General features: G+C 51.3%; 1 protein-coding gene across 1 annotated transcript in view; it reads right to left on the reverse strand.

Moving 5' to 3' along the window:
- DMBT1 (deleted in malignant brain tumors 1) overlaps positions 1-21,373 on the reverse strand; it is a 61,880-nt gene that overhangs the window by 24,739 nt on the left and 15,768 nt on the right. Inside the window, exons 22-39 of the mRNA XM_054277256.1 lie at positions 20,208-20,519; positions 19,903-19,950; positions 19,380-19,427; positions 18,820-19,140; positions 18,785-18,787; positions 17,441-17,761; positions 16,071-16,382; positions 15,766-15,813; positions 14,667-15,003; positions 13,304-13,611; positions 11,909-12,245; positions 10,546-10,853; positions 9,176-9,487; positions 7,788-8,108; positions 7,753-7,755; positions 6,409-6,729; positions 5,030-5,350; positions 3,754-4,077 (exon numbers count right to left, since the gene is read on the reverse strand). Coding sequence (XP_054133231.1) covers positions 3,754-4,077; positions 5,030-5,350; positions 6,409-6,729; positions 7,753-7,755; positions 7,788-8,108; positions 9,176-9,487; positions 10,546-10,853; positions 11,909-12,245; positions 13,304-13,611; positions 14,667-15,003; positions 15,766-15,813; positions 16,071-16,382; positions 17,441-17,761; positions 18,785-18,787; positions 18,820-19,140; positions 19,380-19,427; positions 19,903-19,950; positions 20,208-20,519 — 4,305 coding nt within the window. The remainder of the gene's footprint in view (positions 1-3,753; positions 4,078-5,029; positions 5,351-6,408; positions 6,730-7,752; positions 7,756-7,787; positions 8,109-9,175; positions 9,488-10,545; positions 10,854-11,908; positions 12,246-13,303; positions 13,612-14,666; positions 15,004-15,765; positions 15,814-16,070; positions 16,383-17,440; positions 17,762-18,784; positions 18,788-18,819; positions 19,141-19,379; positions 19,428-19,902; positions 19,951-20,207; positions 20,520-21,373) is intronic.

Genomic DNA, 21,373 nt, shown 5'->3' on the forward strand with positions numbered 1-21,373 from the left:
GAAGGCATTAAACCCAAACCGAGCGATGTCGCTCCGTGGCGAGGGGTAGAGAGAGTAGGTAGAGTCACTAGCACACCTGGAAGGACATGGAATCAACAGATTAGCTATTAACTCACAGCTTCTCATGAGCAGAAGCACCATTACAGCCGCTCTTTGCGTTAAACCCAAACCAAGCGACGTTGCCGCGTGGCGAGGGGAAGAGAGCGTAGCTAGGGTTACTGGAACACCTGGGAGGACAGACAATCAACATTAGGACATTAAATCAACATAAAATCAACAAGATTAGCTATTAACTCACACCCTCTCAGGAGCAGAAGTACTATTACACCCTCTCTTTGCAATAAGTTTCAAGGTTAAGTATAAAACCAGGAAGTAAAAGAGAAATCAAAAGACTTTTTAAAAGAAGTGCTTTTAGAAAGAAGAGAAATTACTTAAATGTGCACAGCACAGAAATTTCACAGCTTAACAAGTTCTGTGTAAACATGAATAGCTGAAAAATGGCTAGTGGTTCTGCTGGTTTCTGTGTTTCAGGTGAGAGCCTGTTATGCATTTGCAAACAGGATTAACTGTATGAAAAGAGGCCCTTGAAAGTTGTTGCAGAAAGAGAAAGTTCTCCTTTCTTCTCTGGAAACATGAAACTAATTTTAATATACCTTTTTTTAAAATAAACATTCTCTTTAGTGTTTCAATGTATTTTGGCAAAAATTTAGGCAAAGCGGTTTGGGTTTCTAGAATAGTAAGAAAAGGCTAAGGAATTTCTCTTCTTTTTGAGTAGACAGTTTTGTACTCCAGTTATGATGCTGTAAAACTCATGATGTACAGAAATGTAGAGCCATGGACACCCCTCCTTTTCATACATCTGTTTCAGAAACAAAATCAGACCTCAATTTCCTCACTGCCTCTTCGGGTGAACTCTCAGTGCTTGACTGCAACATTCAGAATGATGTTTGGTCGCCATTCTGAATTTTACTCAAGCTTTACCAAAAAGTTGTTCTTAGAAGAACATTTGCCCTGAGAATTACAGACAATGTACACTGGTCCTAAATCACCTCATTTCACAAATTAAGTTCTGTTAGAACAACACATAGAAATGCTTTTAAAGTAATTTTTTACAAAGTTCTTACCCACTCTTGCTCAATTCATAGACCAGTGTTCTAAAATCACTAGAATTAGGTGATGCCACACAGGTGTCCACAAACACGGTCAGATTTTGATCAGAGCTGTGAAGAGAAGCTTGGAGGAACAAATTCTGGTTCATGTCAACATAGTAAGGGAAGTCATGCACTGGCCACTGGAAAGATGAGGAGTTGTAGAACGTCAGGCTCACTTCGTATCTGCCATACTGGGTTTTGTTGACATCGATGATATCATCAGCAATGTACATGAGCTGAACCCAGGTGTTCTGCAGCATTTTGCAGCTGATGTGGAAGTGAAGGTCCTTTTTCCTCTTGATGACTGTGCCAGGAGCAGGCACTTTAATCAAGTTGGAGTAGGTGATTGTTTCGTTGTTGCCCTGTTTGACACATTAAATGAGTGTTGAATTTCCACATGAGGTCATGTTCACTGTGAGCATTATGAACTAATGTATGTGCCAGGTCCTGGTGGTCAGAAAGGACCTGTCACACTGAAAAATCCCAAGCACCCAGGATGGGATTGCCAACTTAACTCTCCCCTCTATTTTTGTTCTCTAGAACATCATTCTGAAATAGGTACCGGGAAGGATGTAAGTACTTTGGGAAGGATAAGTATAAATATTTAACCAAATTCAGCCTCCAGAAACACATGCTCCTTTTCTATGTTTTGCATGCCTGTGGCCTACAACACCCTTTGCAATCCATGACAATTTTCTAAATGTCCAATAAATTCCCATGCCCAGAGCTGTCCCAAATATCTTGACACCAACCTGTCTACTTGTACCACAGTCACTGTACGAAATGTTGAATATAACCTCAGTTGATGTAATTTTTGGTGTACACTGAGGGTCTGCCAGGCTGATGTTCCCCACTGAGTAGCCCTGGGACTCGAGATAATGTCTGTCTACCACTGCATACATGTAGGTTGGCAAGCACAGAAGGGCTAGGGGGAAAAAAATATATTAATTATTAGTGATTTTGGGTACTTGATAATGCTTTCATATTGGAAGTCCAACAAATGCAATCACTGCTGCCATTTAGAGAAGAGAATTCATAAGCCATACCACTTATTTTTACACTTGAGACTTAGATATGGGAAAGCAATAGGACAGTACTGGAACAGGTCACCCAGAGTAGTAGCTTTCAATATTTCATCCTTTGAATATTTCTCGACATTCAGCCAGACCAGTTCTTAATGGATTTGACCTGGTGTTGGCAGTAGCTCTGTTTTGAATAGACTTCAAAAGTCCCTTCTAACCAACATTTCTATGACTCTGTGAAAGTTTGTCCACAAAAATACATATGAATTATGATGTTGGACAAAGAATATGAGTTTAGAAAATAACAGAAAACATCTAAAGGCAAATGAATTGAATATTTTTAAAGAAAAAAAGTAGTTATTTTCTGAAAGTGAGCAGTCACAAAACTCAAACAGGAATATCATCTATGTAAGATTCCTTCAACAACATTAACAAATACTTATTTAGTAAAAAAAACCAGTGTATAAAAGCTTTTGAGCAACGCAAGCATTACTAAGAGAACAGAATTAGAAATAGAATTGAAATTTACTGGTGTTCCGGTCTGCTGGAAGGGACTGATACCGAGCCCTAAAACTTCCACTGGAATATCTGGAGTAAAATCTCACAGACATGAAGTTTGAAGATGAGGTGTATGTGAGATGAGAACTAGAACAAATTCTTCCAAGTAGAGGAGAAGATTTAGGTGGCCCATCATAGATCTCAATATAGTCATTTTGGCATCCACCTTGCAACCTGAGGAAGAAATGACAATATATTAAAAAATGCATTTGCTAAACTTTGGGGTTTAAATGCTGAACAAACAATATAATAGGATTCTGTGCTCACACATTTCCCATGTATATATATCATTCACTTATAGGATGGGAAATGTGCCCAGGAACTGTGGATGCAGTTGAGATTTGGAATTTTTTAATTGCCCAAGCATAAAGTGGTTTACTTACTGAATGTTATCAAATGTGAGTGTAATGAGGAAATTGTTTGTTACATGTATTTGCCACAAACAATCTGCTTCATCTGAAGGGTTCAAAGAAGGACTCTGAAATGTTCCAGAGGACTTAAAAAGTGTATCACCACAAATAATTTTTTGACCTGAAAAAGGAAAGAAAAAGAAAAGAAATTTAGGGATAGAAGTGATTAATTTAGCTTTCCTTTGGATCAAATAAAAATATGTTGTATATACAGAAACCGTGGAAACACAAGGTTAAATCTCAAAAGAAACGTAATGATTGTGCTCCTCTCAGTTAGGCTACAAGAGTGATGAACTCTTCAGAGAATTATGACCTGTGATTGCAATTATTAACTCTGTGGGCTTCAGGCACATGGGTATGAAATAAAGTAAAAGGTTGTCACCTTAATGCCATAAAATCAGAGAATGAACAAAAGAAAATCTCACATGTAATCACCATACCATGAAATCCACCCCCAGCCATAGAATCACTCAAACACAAAAGACTAATGTATAGCATATAACGAATTAAAACCAAAAAATTGAAACCAAAACATAATCCCCAACACACACCCGTATCCCCAGCCAAGAGGGGACACTTCCTGAAAGAGTCCCAGCATGCAGGCAGTCAGACCAGTGGTACCTGAGCACACAACACCAGCATCTTCACCGTGGCCACAATTGTGGACGCCCCAACCACGGTGGCTGCACTGGAAGAGGGATGATTCTGATCCCATGCAGTTCACATCGTCCAGGTAGATGCTGCCATTGCCTTGTCCAAAGGAGGCCCCTGATGTTGCAGAAACAGCATCTCCACATCCCAGCTGCCTGCACACCACCTGGGCATCGCTCAGGTCCCAGTCATCGTCACAGACAGTGCCCCGGCCCCCAGAGTGGGAAATCTCCACGCGACCCTCGCAGCGGTTCCCGCCGTTCACCAGGCTGATGGTGGTGGCATCTGGGAAAGAAGGAGATACAGATCCTCTAGCACAAAGGCAACTCTTCTTGCCAGGGTGATGCCTTTCTCAACCTGGAAATGAAACAACAAAGCTTTGGGGGTAATTTTTGTACTGGAAGTAATATAAAAGTGGATCTTCATTGGAGGCCTCCACGACAGATAGGGAAAAATGTCCACAAAACTCACAAAATATCCACAAGTGGTGATGCAACTTCTCCCCAGTGCAAGTCCCTTCAAAGTCCTCTCTGCCTACAAATGGGACTGTACTTTGTTGATGAAATGTGTCTGAAGAGCCATTTTTCGGCACTTTTAGCCAGGAAGAACCAAGATAGCATAGGGATCCTAGAATGAGTTCTGACTTCCTGACTAGGAACATGCTGGTGCGATGTTACAATAAAAACCGACAAAGCTACAAATATGTTTGTAAAGGATATAGAGAATATATAAAGGAAAAAAGATAGTAACCAAGATGGCATCCAGGCCATGGAAACACTCTGTGAGTTTCAGGCCACGACAACACCCAGTCTTGGCTGTCATAAACTGCTTTTCCTGGCTTCTCCTGTCCCAGGAGAAAACTAAACACCAAACACTGAGGCACTAATTGTTTCTGCAAAAACCTGCGGTCAGAAACCCCAGGAGAAATTCAGACCCACAGTAAGAACAGGGAAGGTGATGCTGGGAGCGGTTGTGCCTGTACATATAGCATCTGTAGGGGAGGAAAGAGGCAGGTGAGGCCTGCTGGATGAAAGTTTGTGCTTGACTTTCTCTCCGTGTTGGGCAGGTTGCTGCCAGCTTGGCATATGGGCAGTGGAGAAACCTGGGGTGTCAGCAGGATGGTTTCTAAGAGTGGGAGCAACCAAAAACATGACCCTGCCCTCATTCCCAACAAATCATCTAAATCCAGCTAACTAAGACCACCCTCTGAAAAAGTCGAGAATGGTGGCAGTCAAACCAGTGGTACCTGAGCACACAACACCAGCATCTTCACTGTGGCCGCAATTGTGGACGCCCCAACCACGGTGACTGCACTGGAAGATGGATGACTCCCAGCCTGCACAGTTCACATCGTCCAGGTAGATGCTGCCACTGCCTTGTCCAAAGGAGGCCCCTGATGTTGCAGAAACAGCAGAGCCACATCCCAGCTGCCTGCACACCACCTGGGCATCGCTCAGGTCCCAGCCATCGTCACAGACAGTGCCCCGGCCCCCAGAGTGGGAAATCTCCACGCGACCCTCGCAGCGGCTCCCGCCGTTCACCAGGCTGATGGTGGCACCTGGGAGAGAAAGAGGTGTGGAAACCTTGGCAAGAGATTTCAGCACAAAGGCATGTTCTCTTGCCACAGAGAAATCACTCCATGAATTTCAGGCCACCACAACTCCCAATCTCGGCTGTATTAAACTGCTTTTCCTGGTTTCTCCTCTCCTATGGAGAAAACCAGACACCAAACTCTGAGGCACTAATTGTTTCTGCAAAAAGCAATGTCCAGAAAACCCAGGAGAAATTCAGACCCACCTGAAGGAACGGAGGTGATGGGGCTGAATGTAGTTGTTCTTGGGGCACCTGTAGGGGAGGAAAGGAAAGAAGGATGCGAGGCCTGTTGGATGGAGATCCATGTTCGCCTTTCTCCCAGTGCTGGGCACGTTGCTGCCGGCGTGGCACACGGGCAGTGGAGAGGCTGGAGGTGTCAGCAGAATGGTCCCCATGGTGGGATCCACAAAAACACAATTGCACACCCATCCCCAGCCAAGAGGGGACACTGCCTGAAAGAGTCCCAGCGTGCAGGCAGCCATAGCAGTGGTACCTGAGCACACATCAGCATCTTCACTGTGGCCACAATTGTGGACTCCCCAGCAGCTGTGGCTGCACTTCTAGAGGGATGATTCTGATCCCATGCAGCTCTCAGTCTCAGCTGCGTTCTGCTGTGCTTTTTCCAGGCTCTGCTCTCCCTTAGAGGAGACTAAATCCCAACCACTGAGGCACTAATTGTTTCTGCAGAAAGCACCAGCCAGAAAAGGCAAGAGAAATTCTGACCCACCTGAAGAAGTGGAGGTGGTGGGGTAGTCTGTAGTTATGCTTGCAGCATCTGTAGGGGAGGAAAGGAAAGGAGGTGAGGCCTGTTGGATGAAGATCCATGCCTGCCTTTCTCCCAGTGCTGGGCACGTTGCTGCCAGCTTGGCACACGGGCCATGGAGAGCCTGGGGATGTCACCAGAATGGTCTCTCATGGTGGGAGCAACCAAAAACATGACCCTGCCCTCACCCCAACAAACCATCTAATTCCAGCTAACTAAGACCAATCTCTGAAAAATTCATAGTATGCAGGCAGTCAAACCAGTGGTACCTGAGCACACAACACCAGCATCTTCACTGTGGCCGCAATTGTGGACGCCCCAACCACGGTGACTGCACTGGAAGATGGATGACTCCCAGCCTGCACAGTTCACATCGTCCAGGTAGATGCTGCCACTGCCTTGTCCAAAGGAGGCCCCTGATGTTGCAGAAACAGCAGAGCCACATCCCAGCTGCCTGCACACCACCTGGGCATCGCTCAGGTCCCAGCCATCGTCACAGACAGTGCCCCGGCCCCCAGAGTGGGAAATCTCCACGCGACCCTCGCAGCGGCTCCCGCCGTTCACCAGGCTGATGGTGGCACCTGGGAGAGAAAGAGGTGTGGAAACCTTGGCAAGAGATTTCAGCACAAAGGCATGTTCTCTTGCCACAGAGAAATCACTCCATGAATTTCAGGCCACCACAACTCCCAATCTCGGCTGTATTAAACTGCTTTTCCTGGTTTCTCCTCTCCTATGGAGAAAACCAGACACCAAACTCTGAGGCACTAATTGTTTCTGCAAAAAGCAATGTCCAGAAAATCCAGGAGAAATTCAGACCCACCTGAAGGAACGGAGGTGATGGGGCTGAATGTAGTTGTTCTTGGGGCACCTGTAGGGGAGGAAAGGAAAGAAGGATGCGAGGCCTGTTGGATGGAGATCCATGTTCGCCTTTCTCCCAGTGCTGGGCACGTTGCTGCCGGCGTGGCACACGGGCAGTGGAGAGGCTGGAGGTGTCAGCAGAATGGTCCCCATGGTGGGATCCACAAAAACACAATTGCACACCCATCCCCAGCCAAGAGGGGACACTGCCTGAAAGAGTCCCAGCATGCAGGCAGCCATAGCAGTGGTACCTGAGCACACATCAGCATCTTCACTGTGGCCGCAATTGTGGACTCCCCAGCAGCTGTGGCTGCACTTCTAGAGGGATGATTCTGATCCCATGCAGCTCTCAGTCTCAGCTGCGTTCTGCTGTGCTTTTTGCAGGCTCTGCTCTCCCTTAGAGGAGACTAAACCCCGACCACTGAGGCACTAATTGTTTCTGCAGAAAGCACCAGCCAGAAAAGGCAAGAGAAATTCTGACCCACCTGAAGAAGTGGAGGTGGTGGGGTAGTCTGTAGTTATGCTTGCAGCATCTGTAGGGGAGGAAAGGAAAGGAGGTGAGGCCTGTTGGATGAAGATCCATGCCTGCCTTTCTCCCAGTGCTGGGCACGTTGCTGCCAGCTTGGCACACGGGCCATGGAGAGCCTGGGGATGTCACCAGAATGGTCTCTCATGGTGGGAGCAACCAAAAACGTGACCCTGCCCTCACCCCAACAAACCATCTAATTCCAGCTAACTAAGACCACCCTCTGAAAAATTCATAGCATGCAGGCAGTCAGACCAGTGGTACCTGAGCACACAACACCAGCATCTTCACTGTGGCCGCAATTGTGGACGCCCCAACCACGGTGACTGCACTGGAAGATGGATGACTCCCAGCCTGCACAGTTCACATCGTCCAGGTAGATGCTGCCACTGCCTTGTCCGAAGGAGGCCCCTGATGTTGCAGAAACAGCAGAGCCACATCCCAGCTGCCTGCACACCACCTGGGCATCGCTCAGGTCCCAGTCATCGTCACAGACAGTGCCCCGGCCCCCAGAGTGGGAAATCTCCACGCGACCCTCGCAGCGGCTCCCGCCGTTCACCAGGCTGATGGTGGCATCTGGGAGAGAAGGAGGTGTGGAAAACTTGGGAAGAGATTTTAGCACAAAGGTATTTTCTCTTGCCACAGAGAAATCACTCCATGAATTTCAGGCCACCACAACTCCCAATCTCGGCTGTATTAAACTGCTTTTCCTGGTTTCTCCTCTCCTATGGAGAAAACCAGACACCAAACTCTGAGGCACTAATTGTTTCTGCAAAAAGCAATGTCCAGAAAACCCAGGAGAAATTCAGACCCACCTGAAGGAACGGAGGTGATGGGGCTGAATGTAGTTGTTCTTGGGGCACCTGTAGGGGAGGAAAGGAAAGAAGGATGCGAGGCCTGTTGGATGGAGATCCATGTTCGCCTTTCTCCCAGTGCTGGGCACGTTGCTGCCGGCGTGGCACACGGGCAGTGGAGAGGCTGGAGGTGTCAGCAGAATGGTCCCCATGGTGGGATCCACAAAAACACAATTGCACACCCATCCCCAGCCAAGAGGGGACACTGCCTGAAAGAGTCCCAGCGTGCAGGCAGCCATAGCAGTGGTACCTGAGCACACATCAGCATCTTCACTGTGGCCGCAATTGTGGACTCCCCAGCAGCTGTGGCTGCACTTCTAGAGGGATGATTCTGATCCCATGCAGCTCTCAGTCTCAGCTGCGTTCTGCTGTGCTTTTTCCAGGCTCTGCTCTCCCTTAGAGGAGACTAAACCCCAACCACTGAGGCACTAATTGTTTCTGCAGAAAGCACCAGCCAGAAAAGGCAAGAGAAATTCTGACCCACCTGAAGAAGTGGAGGTGGTGGGGTAGTCTGTAGTTATGCTTGCAGCATCTGTAGGGGAGGAAAGGAAAGGAGGTGAGGCCTGTTGGATGAAGATCCATGCCTGCCTTTCTCCCAGTGCTGGGCACGTTGCTGCCAGCTTGGCACACGGGCCATGGAGAGCCTGGGGATGTCACCAGAATGGTCTCTCATGGTGGGAGCAACCAAAAACGTGACCCTGCCCTCACCCCAACAAACCATCTAATTCCAGCTAACTAAGACCACCCTCTGAAAAATTCATAGCATGCAGGCAGTCAGACCAGTGGTACCTGAGCACACAACACCAGCATCTTCACTGTGGCCGCAATTGTGGACGCCCCAACCACGGTGACTGCACTGGAAGATGGATGACTCCCAGCCTGCACAGTTCACATCGTCCAGGTAGATGCTGCCACTGCCTTGTCCGAAGGAGGCCCCTGATGTTGCAGAAACAGCAGAGCCACATCCCAGCTGCCTGCACACCACCTGGGCATCGCTCAGGTCCCAGTCATCGTCACAGACAGTGCCCCGGCCCCCAGAGTGGGAAATCTCCACGCGACCCTCGCAGCGGCTCCCGCCGTTCACCAGGCTGATGGTGGCATCTGGGAGAGAAGGAGGTGTGGAAAACTTGGGAAGAGATTTTAGCACAAAGGTATTTTCTCTTGCCACAGAGAAATCACTCCATGAATTTCAGGCCACCACAACTCCCAATCTCGGCTGTATTAAACTGCTTTTCCTGGTTTCTCCTCTCCTATGGAGAAAACCAGACACCAAACTCTGAGGCACTAATTGTTTCTGCAAAAAGCAATGTCCAGAAAACCCAGGAGAAATTCAGACCCACCTGAAGGAACGGAGGTGATGGGGCTGAATGTAGTTGTTCTTGGGGCACCTGTAGGGGAGGAAAGGAAAGAAGGATGCGAGGCCTGTTGGATGGAGATCCATGTTCGCCTTTCTCCCAGTGCTGGGCACGTTGCTGCCGGCGTGGCACACGGGCAGTGGAGAGGCTGGAGGTGTCAGCAGAATGGTCCCCATGGTGGGATCCACAAAAACACAATTGCACACCCATCCCCAGCCAAGAGGGGACACTGCCTGAAAGAGTCCCAGCGTGCAGGCAGCCATAGCAGTGGTACCTGAGCACACATCAGCATCTTCACTGTGGCCGCAATTGTGGACTCCCCAGCAGCTGTGGCTGCACTTCTAGAGGGATGATTCTGATCCCATGCAGCTCTCAGTCTCAGCTGCGTTCTGCTGTGCTTTTTCCAGGCTCTGCTCTCCCTTAGAGGAGACTAAACCCCAACCACTGAGGCACTAATTGTTTCTGCAGAAAGCACCAGCCAGAAAAGGCAAGAGAAATTCTGACCCACCTGAAGAAGTGGAGGTGGTGGGGTAGTCTGTAGTTATGCTTGCAGCATCTGTAGGGGAGGAAAGGAAAGGAGGTGAGGCCTGTTGGATGAAGATCCATGCCTGCCTTTCTCCCAGTGCTGGGCACGTTGCTGCCAGCTTGGCACACGGGCCATGGAGAGCCTGGGGATGTCACCAGAATGGTCTCTCATGGTGGGAGCAACCAAAAACATGACCCTGCCCTCACCCCAACAAACCATCTAATTCCAGCTATCTAAGACCACCCTCTGAAAAATTCATAGTATGCAGGCAGTCAGACCAGTGGTACCTGAGCACACAACACCAGCATCTTCACTGTGGCCGCAATTGTGGACGCCCCAACCACGGTGACTGCACTGGAAGATGGATGACTCCCAGCCTGCACAGTTCACATCGTCCAGGTAGATGCTGCCACTGCCTTGTCCAAAGGAGGCCCCTGATGTTGCAGAAACAGCATCTCCACATCCCAGCTGCCTGCACACCACCTGGGCATCACTCAGGTCCCAGTCATCGTCACAGACAGTGCCCCGGCCCCCAGAGTGGGAAATCTCCACGCGACCCTCGCAGCGGCTCCCGCCGTTCACCAGGCTGATGGTGGCACCTGGGAGAGAAAGAGGTGTGGAAACCTTGGCAAGAGATTTCAGCACAAGGGCATGTTCTCTTGCCACAGAGAAATCACTCCATGAATTTCAGGCCACCACAACTCCCAATCTCGGCTGTATTAAACTGCTTTTCCTGGTTTCTCCTCTCCTATGGAGAAAACCAGACACCAAACTCTGAGGCACTAATTGTTTCTGCAAAAAGCAATGTCCAGAAAACCCTGGGGAAATTCAGACCCACCTGAAGGAACGGAGGTGATGGGCCTGAATGTAGTTGTTCTTGGGGCACCTGTAGGGGAGGAAAGGAAAGAAGGATGCGAGGCCTGTTGGATGGAGATCCATGTTCGCCTTTCTCCCAGTGCTGGGCACGTTGCTGCCGGCGTGGCACACGGGCAGTGGAGAGGCTGGAGGTGTCAGCAGAATGGTCCCCATGGTGGGATCCACAAAAACACAATTGCACACCCATCCCCAGCCAAGAGGGGACACTGCCTGAAAGAGTCCCAGCATGCAGGCAGCCATAGCAGTGGTACCTGAGCACACATCAGCATCTTCACTGTGGCCGCAATTGTGGACTCCCCAGCAGCTGTGGCTGCACTTCTAGAGGGATGATTCTGATCCCATGCAGCTCTCAGTCTCAGCTGCGTTCTGCTGTGCTTTTTCCAGGCTCTGCTCTCCCTTAGAGGAGACTAAACCCCAACCACTGAGGCACTAATTGTTTCTGCAGAAAGCACCAGCCAGAAAAGGCAAGAGAAATTCTGACCCACCTGAAGAAGTGGAGGTGGTGGGGTAGTCTGTAGTTATGCTTGCAGCATCTGTAGGGGAGGAAAGGAAAGGAGGTGAGGCCTGTTGGATGAAGATCCATGCCTGCCTTTCTCCCAGTGCTGGGCACGTTGCTGCCAGCTTGGCACAGGGGCCATGGAGAGCCTGGGGATGTCACCAGAATGGTCTCTCATGGTGGGAGCAACCAAAAACGTGACCCTGCCCTCACCCCAACAAACCATCTAATTCCAGCTAACTAAGACCACCCTCTGAAAAATTCATAGCATGCAGGCAGTCAGACCAGTGGTACCTGAGCACACAACACCAGCATCTTCACTGTGGCCGCAATTGTGGACGCCCCAACCACGGTGACTGCACTGGAAGATGGATGACTCCCAGCCTGCACAGTTCACATCGTCCAGGTAGATGCTGCCACTGCCTTGTCCAAAGGAGGCCCCTGATGTTGCAGAAACAGCAGAGCCACATCCCAGCTGCCTGCACACCACCTGGGCATCGCTCAGGTCCCAGTCATCGTCACAGACAGTGCCCCGGCCCCCAGAGTGGGAAATCTCCACGCGACCCTCGCAGCGGCTCCCGCCGTTCACCAGGCTGATGGTGGCATCTGGGAGAGAAGGAGGTGTGGAAAACTTGGGAAGAGATTTTAGCACAAAGGTATTTTCTCTTGCCACAGAGAAATCACTCCATGAATTTCAGGCCACCACAACTCCCAATCTCGGCTGTATTAAACTGCTTTTCCTGGTTTCTCCTCTCCTATGGAGAAAACCAGACACCAAACTCTGAGGCACTAATTGTTTCTGCAAAAAGCAATGTCCAGAAAACCCAGGAGAAATTCAGACCCACCTGAAGGAACGGAGGTGATGGGGCTGAATGTAGTTGTTCTTGGGGCACCTGTAGGGGAGGAAAGGAAAGAAGGATGCGAGGCCTGTTGGATGGAGATCCATGTTCGCCTTTCTCCCAGTGCTGGGCACGTTGCTGCCGGCGTGGCACACGGGCAGTGGAGAGGCTGGAGGTGTCAGCAGAATGGTCCCCATGGTGGGATCCACAAAAACACAATTGCACACCCATCCCCAGCCAAGAGGGGACACTGCCTGAAAGAGTCCCAGCGTGCAGGCAGCCATAGCAGTGGTACCTGAGCACACATCAGCATCTTCACTGTGGCCGCAATTGTGGACTCCCCAGCAGCTGTGGCTGCACTTCTAGAGGGATGATTCTGATCCCATGCAGCTCTCAGTCTCAGCTGCGTTCTGCTGTGCTTTTTCCAGGCTCTGCTCTCCCTTAGAGGAGACTAAACCCCAACCACTGAGGCACTAATTGTTTCTGCAGAAAGCACCAGCCAGAAAAGGCAAGAGAAATTCTGACCCACCTGAAGAAGTGGAGGTGGTGGGGTAGTCTGTAGTTATGCTTGCAGCATCTGTAGGGGAGGAAAGGAAAGGAGGTGAGGCCTGTTGGATGAAGATCCATGCCTGCCTTTCTCCCAGTGCTGGGCACGTTGCTGCCAGCTTGGCACACGGGCCATGGAGAGCCTGGGGATGTCACCAGAATGGTCTCTCATGGTGGGAGCAACCAAAAACATGACCCTGCCCTCACCCCAACAAACCATCTAATTCCAGCTATCTAAGACCACCCTCTGAAAAATTCATAGCATGCAGGCAGTCAGACCAGTGGTACCTGAGCACACAACACCAGCATCTTCACTGTGGCCGCAATTGTGGACGCCCCAACCACGGTGACTGCACTGGAAGATGGATGACTCCCAGCCTGCACAGTTCACATCGTCCAGGTAGATGCTGCCACTGCCTTGTCCAAAGGAGGCCCCTGATGTTGCAGAAACAGCATCTCCACATCCCAGCTGCCTGCACACCACCTGGGCATCACTCAGGTCCCAGTCATCGTCACAGACAGTGCCCCGGCCCCCAGAGTGGGAAATCTCCACGCGACCCTCGCAGCGGCTCCCGCCGTTCACCAGGCTGATGGTGGCACCTGGGAGAGAAAGAGGTGTGGAAACCTTGGCAAGAGATTTCAGCACAAGGGCATGTTCTCTTGCCACAGAGAAATCACTCCATGAATTTCAGGCCACCACAACTCCCAATCTCGGCTGTATTAAACTGCTTTTCCTGGTTTCTCCTCTCCTATGGAGAAAACCAGACACCAAACTCTGAGGCACTAATTGTTTCTGCAAAAAGCAATGTCCAGAAAACCCTGGGGAAATTCAGACCCACCTGAAGGAACGGAGTTGATGGGCCTAAATGTAGTTGTTCTTGGGGCACCTGTAGGGGAGGAAAGGAAAGAAGGATGCGAGGCCTGTTGGATGGAGATCCATGTTCGCCTTTCTCCCAGTGCTGGGCACGTTGCTGCCGGCGTGGCACACGGGCAGTGGAGAGGCTGGAGGTGTCAGCAGAATGGTCCCCATGGTGGGATCCACAAAAACACAATTGCACACCCATCCCCAGCCAAGAGGGGACACTGCCTGAAAGAGTCCCAGCATGCAGGCAGCCATAGCAGTGGTACCTGAGCACACATCAGCATCTTCACTGTGGCCGCAATTGTGGACTCCCCAGCAGCTGTGGCTGCACTTCTAGAGGGATGATTCTGATCCCATGCAGCTCTCAGTCTCAGCTGCGTTCTGCTGTGCTTTTTCCAGGCTCTGCTCTCCCTTAGAGGAGACTAAACCCCAACCACTGAGGCACTAATTGTTTCTGCAGAAAGCACCAGCCAGAAAAGGCAAGAGAAATTCTGACCCACCTGAAGAAGTGGAGGTGGTGGGGTAGTCTGTAGTTATGCTTGCAGCATCTGTAGGGGAGGAAAGGAAAGGAGGTGAGGCCTGTTGGATGAAGATCCATGCCTGCCTTTCTCCCAGTGCTGGGCACGTTGCTGCCAGCTTGGCACACGGGCCATGGAGAGCCTGGGGATGTCACCAGAATGGTCTCTCATGGTGGGAGCAACCAAAAACGTGACCCTGCCCTCACCCCAACAAACCATCTAATTCCAGCTAACTAAGACCACCCTCTGAAAAATTCATAGCATGCAGGCAGTCAGACCAGTGGTACCTGAGCACACAACACCAGCATCTTCACTGTGGCCGCAATTGTGGACGCCCCAACCACGGTGACTGCACTGGAAGATGGATGACTCCCAGCCTGCACAGTTCACATCGTCCAGGTAGATGCTGCCACTGCCTTGTCCAAAGGAGGCCCCTGATGTTGCAGAAACAGCAGAGCCACATCCCAGCTGCCTGCACACCACCTGGGCATCGCTCAGGTCCCAGTCATCGTCACAGACAGTGCCCCGGCCCCCAGAGTGGGAAATCTCCACGCGACCCTCGCAGCGGCTCCCGCCGTTCACCAGGCTGATGGTGGCATCTGGGAGAGAAGGAGGTGTGGAAAACTTGGGAAGAGATTTTAGCACAAAGGTATTTTCTCTTGCCACAGAGAAATCACTCCATGAATTTCAGGCCACCACAACTCCCAATCTCGGCTGTATTAAACTGCTTTTCCTGGTTTCTCCTCTCCTATGGAGAAAACCAGACACCAAACTCTGAGGCACTAATTGTTTCTGCAAAAAGCAATGTCCAGAAAACCCAGGAGAAATTCAGACCCACCTGAAGGAACGGAGGTGATGGGGCTGAATGTAGTTGTTCTTGGGGCACCTGTAGGGGAGGAAAGGAAAGAAGGATGCGAGGCCTGTTGGATGGAGATCCATGTTCGCCTTTCTCCCAGTGCTGGGCACGTTGCTGCCGGCGTGGCACACGGGCAGTGGAGAGGCTGGAGGTGTCAGCAGAATGGTCCCCATGGTGGGATCCACAAAAACACAATTGCACACCCATCCCCAGCCAAGAGGGGACACTGCCTGAAAGAGTCCCAGCGTGCAGGCAGCCATAGCAGTGGTACCTGAGCACACATCAGCATCTTCACTGTGGCCGCAATTGTGGACTCCCCAGCAGCTGTGGCTGCACTTCTAGAGGGATGATTCTGATCCCATGCAGCTCTCAGTCTCAGCTGCGTTCTGCTGTGCTTTTTCCAGGCTCTGCTCTCCCTTAGAGGAGACTAAACCCCAACCACTGAGGCACTAATTGTTTCTGCAGAAAGCACCAGCCAGAAAAGGCAAGAGAAATTCTGACCCACCTGAAGAAGTGGAGGTGGTGGGGTAGTCTGTAGTTATGCTTGCAGCATCTGTAGGGGAGGAAAGGAAAGGAGGTGAGGCCTGTTGGATGAAGATCCATGCCTGCCTTTCTCCCAGTGCTGGGCACGTTGCTGCCAGCTTGGCACACGGGCCATGGAGAGCCTGGGGATGTCACCAGAATGGTCTCTCATGGTGGGAGCAACCAAAAACATGACCCTGCCCTCACCCCAACAAACCATCTAATTCCAGCTATCTAAGACCACCCTCTGAAAAATTCATAGCATGCAGGCAGTCAGACCAGTGGTACCTGAGCACACAACACCAGCATCTTCACTGTGGCCGCAATTGTGGACGCCCCAACCACGGTGACTGCACTGGAAGATGGATGACTCCCAGCCTGCACAGTTCACATCGTCCAGGTAGATGCTGCCACTGCCTTGTCCAAAGGAGGCCCCTGATGTTGCAGAAACAGCAGAGCCACATCCCAGCTGCCTGCACACCACCTGGGCATCACTCAGGTCCCAGTCATCGTCACAGACAGTGCCCCGGCCCCCAGAGTGGGAAATCTCCACGCGACCCTCGCAGCGGCTCCCGCCGTTCACCAGGCTGATGGTGGCACCTGGGAGAGAAAGAGGTGTGGAAACCTTGGCAAGAGATTTCAGCACAAGGGCATGTTCTCTTGCCACAGAGAAATCACTCCATGAATTTCAGGCCACCACAACTCCCAATCTCGGCTGTATTAAACTGCTTTTCCTGGTTTCTCCTCTCCTATGGAGAAAACCAGACACCAAACTCTGAGGCACTAATTGTTTCTGCAAAAAGCAATGTCCAGAAAACCCTGGGGAAATTCAGACCCACCTGAAGGAACGGAGTTGATGGGCCTAAATGTAGTTGTTCTTGGGGCACCTGTAGGGGAGGAAAGGAAAGAAGGATGCGAGGCCTGTTGGATGGAGATCCATGTTCGCCTTTCTCCCAGTGCTGGGCACGTTGCTGCCGGCGTGGCACACGGGCAGTGGAGAGGCTGGAGGTGTCAGCAGAATGGTCCCCATGGTGGGATCCACAAAAACACAATTGCACACCCATCCCCAGCCAAGAGGGGACACTGCCTGAAAGAGTCCCAGCATGCAGGCAGCCATAGCAGTGGTACCTGAGCACACATCAGCATCTTCACTGTGGCCGCAATTGTGGACTCCCCAGCAGCTGTGGCTGCACTTCTAGAGGGATGATTCTGATCCCATGCAGCTCTCAGTCTCAGCTGCGTTCTGCTGTGCTTTTTCCAGGCTCTGCTCTCCCTTAGAGGAGACTAAACCCCAACCACTGAGGCACTAATTGTTTCTGCAGAAAGCACCAGCCAGAAAAGGCAAGAGAAATTCTGACCCACCTGAAGAAGTGGAGGTGGTGGGGTAGTCTGTAGTTATGCTTGCAGCATCTGTAGGGGAGGAAAGGAAAGGAGGTGAGGCCTGTTGGATGAAGATCCATGCCTGCCTTTCTCCCAGTGCTGGGCACGTTGCTGCCAGCTTGGCACAGGGGCCATGGAGAGCCTGGGGATGTCACCAGAATGGTCTCTCATGGTGGGAGCAACCAAAAACGTGACCCTGCCCTCACCCCAACAAACCATCTAATTCCAGCTAACTAAGACCAATCTCTGAAAAATTCATAGTATGCAGGCAGTCAGACCAGTGGTACCTGAGCACACAACACCAGCATCTTCACTGTGGCCGCAATTGTGGACGCCCCAACCACGGTGACTGCACTGGAAGATGGATGACTCCCAGCCTGCACAGTTCACATCGTCCAGGTAGATGCTGCCACTGCCTTGTCCAAAGGAGGCCCCTGATGTTGCAGAAACAGCAGAGCCACATCCCAGCTGCCTGCACACCACCTGGGCATCGCTCAGGTCCCAGCCATCGTCACAGACAGTGCCCCGGCCCCCAGAGTGGGAAATCTCCACGCGACCCTCGCAGCGGCTCCCGCCGTTCACCAGGCTGATGGTGGCACCTGGGAGAGAAAGAGGTGTGGAAACCTTGGCAAGAGATTTCAGCACAAAGGCATGTTCTCTTGCCACAGAGAAATCACTCCATGAATTTCAGGCCACCACAACTCCCAATCTCGGCTGTATTAAACTGCTTTTCCTGGTTTCTCCTCTCCTATGGAGAAAACCAGACACCAAACTCTGAGGCACTAATTGTTTCTGCAAAAAGCAATGTCCAGAAAACCCAGGAGAAATTCAGACCCACCTGAAGGAACGGAGGTGATGGGGCTGAATGTAGTTGTTCTTGGGGCACCTGTAGGGGAGGAAAGGAAAGAAGGATGCGAGGCCTGTTGGATGGAGATCCATGTTCGCCTTTCTCCCAGTGCTGGGCACGTTGCTGCCGGCGTGGCACACGGGCAGTGGAGAGGCTGGAGGTGTCAGCAGAATGGTCCCCATGGTGGGATCCACAAAAACACAATTGCACACCCATCCCCAGCCAAGAGGGGACACTGCCTGAAAGAGTCCCAGCGTGCAGGCAGCCATAGCAGTGGTACCTGAGCACACATCAGCATCTTCACTGTGGCCACAATTGTGGACTCCCCAGCAGCTGTGGCTGCACTTCTAGAGGGATGATTCTGATCCCATGCAGCTCTCAGTCTCAGCTGCGTTCTGCTGTGCTTTTTCCAGGCTCTGCTCTCCCTTAGAGGAGACTAAACCCCAACCACTGAGGCACTAATTGTTTCTGCAGAAAGCACCAGCCAGAAAAGGCAAGAGAAATTCTGACCCACCTGAAGAAGTGGAGGTGGTGGGGTAGTCTGTAGTTATGCTTGCAGCATCTGTAGGGGAGGAAAGGAAAGGAGGTGAGGCCTGTTGGATGAAGATCCATGCCTGCCTTTCTCCCAGTGCTGGGCACGTTGCTGCCAGCTTGGCACACGGGCCATGGAGAGCCTGGGGATGTCACCAGAATGGTCTCTCATGGTGGGAGCAACCAAAAACATGACCCTGCCCTCACCCCAACAAACCATCTAATTCCAGCTATCTAAGACCACCCTCTGAAAAATTCATAGCATGCAGGCAGTCAGACCAGTGGTACCTGAGCACACAACACCAGCATCTTCACTGTGGCCGCAATTGTGGACGCCCCAACCACGGTGACTGCACTGGAAGATGGATGACTCCCAGCCTGCACAGTTCACATCGTCCAGGTAGATGCTGCCACTGCCTTGTCCAAAGGAGGCCCCTGATGTTGCAGAAACAGCAGAGCCACATCCCAGCTGCCTGCACACCACCTGGGCATCGCTCAGGTCCCAGTCATCGTCACAGACAGTGCCCCGGCCCCCAGAGTGGGAAATCTCCACGCGACCCTCGCAGCGGCTCCCGCCGTTCACCAGGCTGATGGTGGCACCTGGGAGAGAAAGAGGTGTGGAAACCTTGGCAAGAGATTTCAGCACAAGGGCATGTTCTCTTGCCACAGAGAAATCACTCCATGAATTTCAGGCCACCACAACTCCCAATCTCGGCTGTATTAAACTGCTTTTCCTGGTTTCTCCTCTCCTATGGAGAAAACCAGACACCAAACTCTGAGGCACTAATTGTTTCTGCAAAAAGCAATGTCCAGAAAACCCTGGGGAAATTCAGACCCACCTGAAGGAACGGAGTTGATGGGCCTAAATGTAGTTGTTCTTGGGGCACCTGTAGGGGAGGAAAGGAAAGAAGGATGCGAGGCCTGTTGGATGGAGATCCATGTTCGCCTTTCTCCCAGTGCTGGGCACGTTGCTGCCGGCGTGGCACACGGGCAGTGGAGAGGCTGGAGGTGTCAGCAGAATGGTCCCCATGGTGGGATCCACAAAAACACAATTGCACACCCATCCCCAGCCAAGAGGGGACACTGCCTGAAAGAGTCCCAGCGTGCAGGCAGCCATAGCAGTGGTACCTGAGCACACATCAGCATCTTCACTGTGGCCGCAATTGTGGACTCCCCAGCAGCTGTGGCTGCACTTCTAGAGGGATGATTCTGATCCCATGCAGCTCTCAGTCTCAGCTGCGTTCTGCTGTGCTTTTTCCAGGCTCTGCTCTCCCTTAGAGGAGACTAAACCCCGACCACTGAGGCACTAATTGTTTCTGCAGAAAGCACCAGCCAGAAAAGGCAAGAGAAATTCTGACCCACCTGAAGAAGTGGAGGTGGTGGGGTAGTCTGTAGTTATGCTTGCAGCATCTGTAGGGGAGGAAAGGAAAGGAGGTGAGGCCTGTTGGATGAAGATCCATGCCTGCCTTTCTCCCAGTGCTGGGCACGTTGCTGCCAGCTTGGCACAGGGGCCATGGAGAGCCTGGGGATGTCACCAGAATGGTCTCTCATGGTGGGAGCAACCAAAAATGTGACCCTGCCCTCACCCCAACAAACCATCTAATTCCAGCTAACTAAGACCACCCTCTGAAAAATTCATAGCATGCAGGCAGTCAGACCAGTGGTACCTGAGCACACAACACCAGCATCTTCACTGTGGCCGCAATTGTGGACGCCCCAACCACGGTGACTGCACTGGAAGATGGATGACTCCCAGCCTGCACAGTTCACATCGTCCAGGTAGATGCTGCCACTGCCTTGTCCAAAGGAGGCCCCTGATGTTGCAGAAACAGCAGAGCCACATCCCAGCTGCCTGCACACCACCTGGGCATCGCTCAGGTCCCAGTCATCGTCACAGACAGTGCCCCGGCCCCCAGAGTGGGAAATCTCCACGCGACCCTCGCAGCGGCTCCCGCCGTTCACCAGGCTGATGGTGGCATCTGGGAGAGAAGGAGGTGTGGAAAACTTGGGAAGAGATTTTAGCACAAAGGTATTTTCTCTTGCCACAGAGAAATCACTCCATGAATTTCAGGCCACCACAACTCCCAATCTCGGCTGTATTAAACTGCTTTTCCTGGTTTCTCCTCTCCTATGGAGAAAACCAGACACCAAACTCTGAGGCACTAATTGTTTCTGCAAAAAGCAATGTCCAGAAAACCCAGGAGAAATTCAGACCCACCTGAAGGAACGGAGGTGATGGGGCTGAATGTAGTTGTTCTTGGGGCACCTGTAGGGGAGGAAAGGAAAGAAGGATGCGAGGCCTGTTGGATGGAGATCCATGTTCGCCTTTCTCCCAGTGCTGGGCACGTTGCTGCCGGCGTGGCACACGGGCAGTGGAGAGGCTGGAGGTGTCAGCAGAATGGTCCCCATGGTGCGATCCACAAAAACACAATTGCACACCCATCCCCAGCCAAGAGGGGACACTGCCTGAAAGAGTCCCAGCGTGCAGGCAGCCATAGCAGTGGTACCTGAGCACACATCAGCATCTTCACTGTGGCCGCAATTGTGGACTCCCCAGCAGCTGTGGCTGCACTTCTAGAGGGATGATTCTGATCCCATGCAGCTCTCAGTCTCAGCTGCGTTCTGCTGTGCTTTTTCCAGGCTCTGCTCTCCCTTAGAGGAGACTAAACCCCAACCACTGAGGCACTAATTGTTTCTGCAGAAAGCACCAGCCAGAAAAGGCAAGAGAAATTCTGACCCACCTGAAGAAGTGGAGGTGGTGGGGTAGTCTGTAGTTATGCTTGCAGCATCTGTAGGGGAGGAAAGGAAAGGAGGTGAGGCCTGTTGGATGAAG

The sequence above is a fragment of the Melozone crissalis genome, unplaced genomic scaffold, assembly GCF_028551555.1.
Source record: "Melozone crissalis strain CALT ecotype California unplaced genomic scaffold, PUWL_Pcris_2 ptg000019l_1, whole genome shotgun sequence".
Classification (NCBI taxonomy): domain Eukaryota; kingdom Metazoa; phylum Chordata; class Aves; order Passeriformes; family Passerellidae; genus Melozone; species Melozone crissalis.